Below are 5,079 nucleotides of genomic sequence, written 5' to 3' on the forward strand. Positions count from 1 at the left end.
TAATTACAGTCGTACTAATCATTAGAACATGTCGATGTGTGCTTTACAAAGAACTCTCTACATTAATTAAATTTCTTATTACATTGTTTTATTATATCATTAGAAAAATATTTTATAAATTTATCTTTTTAAAATAAATAAAAGAACACGAATATTTGATTATTAGGTATCTAATAATATCTTTTTTTAGCAATTAAAATATTTTATCTTTGTTTGTTATAAAGTCAAATTTTATCTATTAAGTTTTCTTTTATTTTTAATTTAATTAAAATTAATATTTTTTTGATATTTGCATATGCTATGTAATACGGATCTAATCTTTCATTATTTACTTTAAAAATTCCTCTATATGAAAAAAAATACATAATATCGATTCATTTATATTAAAATATATATACATATTCATAAGCGTAAAACATACAATACTTACAGGTGTTTTATTGGATATCGAAGTATGGTAATGTAAAAGAATTTAATTTTATACTTTAAGTACATAAACTTGCAATTCGCGCAATTGTTTAAAATCATAACTTTTATAAGACAAACAGATTAAATATTGTAAAATTATCTGTCAAATATTATTTATGTCTTAATATACTTTATTTAAAAGCATTTTCCATTTTATTGAAATATTTATCAATACAACATTTTTTGTATAATGTTTCTTGATGACACAGTTGTACATAGCCCGACTTTTTACTCTATTTTGAAACATTTATTAATTTCTTTTCTGTCTTAGTATGGAAAAAGAAATTAGTGCCAAAAACATTTTGTGAGTTTATCTTCTTGACTAAGTTTATCGAAGTTGTCAGAACTTTTTTGTGCATAAACCTTCTACCTAATTTAATGAATGGGGGAGCGATACAATCGGTTTTAAAATGCGGACATATATTTGCGTCAGATAATAGCAGTTAACGGCATAACTTACTGTGATTTACGGGCAATACGGTCGTATTTTTATGGCACACTGTTCCATTAGCTTCGATGTGCATGATTTATGCAAAGTGTTCTTGGCACTCTCTCTTTCTCTCTCTTTCTCTCTCTCTCTCTCTCTCTTTCTTTCGTGAAATATACAAGACTACTCTTATACGTCCACTTACGAAAGTCTACCGCGTATAAATATGCCTTGTCTGCACCCTTGTATATCGCGTGTAAAGTTCAGAAGTGAATAGTGACTTCCCGAGTTCTGGGGCTAATAGTTTTCGGAGGTCACTAGCAGCTGGCCAGAGAAAGATGTCAATAGAAATTTCTATTTTCCATTTTACAATTTAGTTAATTGTTAATAAAGAAGAGGAGAAAATTATATGTTTTTTTATTATCTCGTGTGCGTTAACCTCTTTAATTAATCCTCGTAGTCGAGAGCTTTTCATAGCTGTTTTTTATAGCTGTAGTCAGCTATAAAAACTACTCATAAGTTCTAAAACATTCTGTTTGAAATATGTAATTTCTGTCTTACGGCGATGATAATGAAAGGTTCAAAGATTTTTATTTATAATTTAGAACCTTATAGTATCAATCGTACAGCCGTCTAAAATTTTCCCTTGGGTCGTCAAATGATTCGTTGCTGTAATCCAGGATTAAAAGCTCTGTGGAAAATTCTGATGGACTGCGCTATTTTTTTTTCATTACAGGTGTCTTGGGTGCGTAGACGGGGAGAGGAGCTTCATTTACTCACTATTGGTCTCGATACGTACGCGAGTGACTCCAGATTCTCTCTAGCCTTTGAGAAACCCAATGACTGGCGATTGCTTCTACGCTCCGCTACGGAACGCGATGCCGGTCTTTACGAATGTCAAGTCAGCGCCCACCCACCATTAATCAGAACTGTCCATCTAGCAGTGTCAGGTAAGTGAGTGCGTCATTGCGTGTGTGTTCATCTAATCATTCGGGACTTGGCAACCTCGAAGCAATCAAGAGCTGCTATTCCTACTGCTACTAATGATATGTACTTTGATCTGATGATCGCATTGCGACCCGTAAATCATCATGTTTGTACAGAATGTCTCAAAACCATTGCCATTATCGAAAATCACGCTGATATTATAAACAGCATAATAAGAAAACAAATGTATGATGTCGATTTGTTGACAACTAGAAGATTATTTAAATTCAAGTTTAAATCAGTTTTCATCAAAAGGGGAATTCCAGATAATTTAAAGAATTCCGTAATTAAAGCATGTGGAATCTCTGAGGCAATCCTGTATCATCATACAAAGCTTTCTATTTTCGGTGTAATTGCTATGAGGCGCTTGTTTCGAGATGTTTGTAACTCGCGATATTTGTAACTATTTGCATAAAGTGAAAACTAATTATGTTAATGATAAAGATGAAAGGCCATGATGCATTATTGTCTTAATCTACTTTTATAAAGTATTACAACTAGAAAGTCGTTCTCTGGATACATAATCCATGTGTCCCGTAGCGCGTTTTCGCTGGACCATAAATCACTGTAGCCACGTCGTTAGGGTCGTCCTCTTCGTGGCATAATGGCGATCTCGATGCTGTAACGATGTTCTCGTGGCACCCACGTCCCACGCCACTTAATTGGACTCCCGTCCTTTACTCGTATCCTCCCTTTTCGTTCTACCCTTCCTTTCTTTTTTTTTCCTATTCGCGCGCATCTGTATTTTTCTTTTATTATTGACAATGTAGCTACACCGGTCTTTGGTATACGAGTTGTACGATTGCATGTGGATGCGTGTATCGAACAAAATACAGAAATGTGTTAAACTATACATTCCGGCGGCGATAACATCGTCTTCCTTTAGTTGCAACGAGTAAAGATATTTAATTTCAATAACGAAGTGTAACTTGTTCTAATAGCACAGTAAGCTCATTATCATCTATCATCTATGCATAATGGACTTGCACCGGATAATTCGTGACTGACTCAGCCGACTATCAATGATTGATTGATAGCGGGCAATATCGCAGTTGTCAGCTATATTTGATTAATAACGGACGTAAGACTAATAGACACTTTGAAGATCAAATTCGGGCTTTCATCTACAACGTCCGATGATATCTCTATAGCATGACGGTTTTAGCTACCAACTACGTGTAGCTAGGCGAATAGTTCGGCCGAGATTAATGAGACTGGCGCGCGTTGAAAAGAGAACTTGGAACACTTGAGGTTTCAAATTTATATATTCGAATAAGAGCGATTATACATACACATACACACACACACATATGCATAGAATCTGTAAATTAATTATGGTGCCGCGAGCACGAGTGACGTATGTCGTAAAGTATAAATTCATGATGACGAGCGCTGCAACATCGTTACCAGAACATCTTTGAAAAGTATACTATTCTTTACTTCAGCAGACAGTTAAGTCTTTATTGATTGATACAGAAAACTTCATTCTTACATTTTTCTCAAAAGTTTGTGAAAAGTATAATATTCAGTACAATTAGATTTACTTATACTAGTGGATATATAGTTAACTCTTTGACATACGCAAAGAGGGAGATACATTTCAAATTGGATCATTGGATGTAAAATGTATCTCTTAAAGTTTCATATACTTTATCATAGTTGTATTTATCACGTATATGTATGTACTAGTATAAAATCTCGATTTGATAAATGCGCGCGCTTGTTAGACTGCATTATGGGAAAGAAACATAGTGATAAGAACGCCAGAAGTACGTGGTGAAAGATGCAATGATAGAAAAGACGAGGATAGAAAAGAGATAGAAAGCATCGTGAGATGAAATCAATATAGGTATGCAGATATCGAAATATTTTTCAGTCACCGTAGCTGCAATAGGAGGGTTATGAAATATCTGACCGAAATACCAGGTACAGGACTGAAATAAATTCCATGCTCTGTGAAATAAACGGAATATTTCGCGGACCCAACTGGTAGAACGAACGATTGCGGTATATTATTCTTCTACATATCGTTCGGCTTTCGTTTTAAGTTATAAAGTCTATTCAAGCGTTTCATTTTTCCATAACCTTCGGTCGATATAGTAAATGATGATCTTTCTTGCACGTACATTAAGAATCTCTCGAGTAGTAGGAATGGTGGAACAGCTTGATCGAGGTATATATTCTGATTTCCTTTGCCGATATGATTTTTTAATAAGAATCTTTTTGTATATAACAGCGTATCGTTGCGCTGATAGAAAAGTGACACCTCAAAATTAGCAACTTTTCATTAAAAACCTTTTTTACAAGTTCTTATTATAATTGAAACAATGTCTTAATTATGTTAATGAATATACAATTTTTATAACTTCACTTTCTTTCCATATGTTATATTTTTAATTATAATCTATTGTTTATTAAAACTATAATACAGACTTCTATAGACAAGAAGAGTCTTTCTTTTTGACACCACTTTTATCTCTTTTCTATCACATGCAAAATAATCTAACAAAGTGAGCAGTCTAGTTATAGAAGTCTGTGTTTAAAATTATGCTATAAGTATTTAAAATTCGAACATTGCAGCCATAATAAAATGTAAATTTAATTTCTTATCAGAGTTGAGACATTTTTCCATATAAATGAGCCGCGTTTTTCCACAAAAATAGGGGAAACCGGGTCATCGATTGTTTAACATATAATCTAGAATGTTTAAATTAATATTATTACTAGTACAATACGACTGTTACTTCGTTTCTCATACTTTTTATTTAGGTGGCAGTAATTAAATTTCATTGTATCGAAAAGCATCGACTATTAATGGTTTTCGTGGTGCAAAAGTAACTTTTCAACCGCATAAAAATGTTTTAATATTATTTTTATAGTAGAAGAGGAGAGATACATATATGAAGATAAGGTGAAAATTTCTACGCATTTTTTCTCAACTTACTACGTTACAAGTAATAATCTAACATTTATTTTTTTATCATTTTCTATTAAATTATATAATTAAATGTATAGTTGGCGTACCATGGGTCATACATTAAACATTTATGATAGAAAAGGACAATATAGAAAATATATGTACTAAAAGGGCAGTTTATACTTCTAAGTAATTAATTTTATTTTATCGTAATATATTTTTTATCTTATATTAATAGTTATTTCTAGTTTATTTGTTTTCTTATAACTTTCTATTTTAT

The 5,079-nt window shown here is 32.4% G+C and overlaps 1 protein-coding gene across 1 annotated transcript in view; it reads left to right on the forward strand.

Moving 5' to 3' along the window:
• LOC108751810 (immunoglobulin superfamily member 10) overlaps window positions 1-5,079 on the forward strand; it is a 184,364-nt gene that overhangs the window by 83,478 nt on the left and 95,807 nt on the right. Inside the window, exon 5 of the mRNA XM_018492226.1 lies at window positions 1,632-1,845. Coding sequence (XP_018347728.1) covers window positions 1,632-1,845 — 214 coding nt within the window. The remainder of the gene's footprint in view (window positions 1-1,631; window positions 1,846-5,079) is intronic.

The sequence above is a fragment of the Trachymyrmex septentrionalis genome, unplaced genomic scaffold, assembly GCF_001594115.1.
Source record: "Trachymyrmex septentrionalis isolate Tsep2-gDNA-1 unplaced genomic scaffold, Tsep1.0 scaffold52, whole genome shotgun sequence".
Taxonomy (NCBI): Eukaryota; Metazoa; Arthropoda; class Insecta; order Hymenoptera; family Formicidae; genus Trachymyrmex; species Trachymyrmex septentrionalis.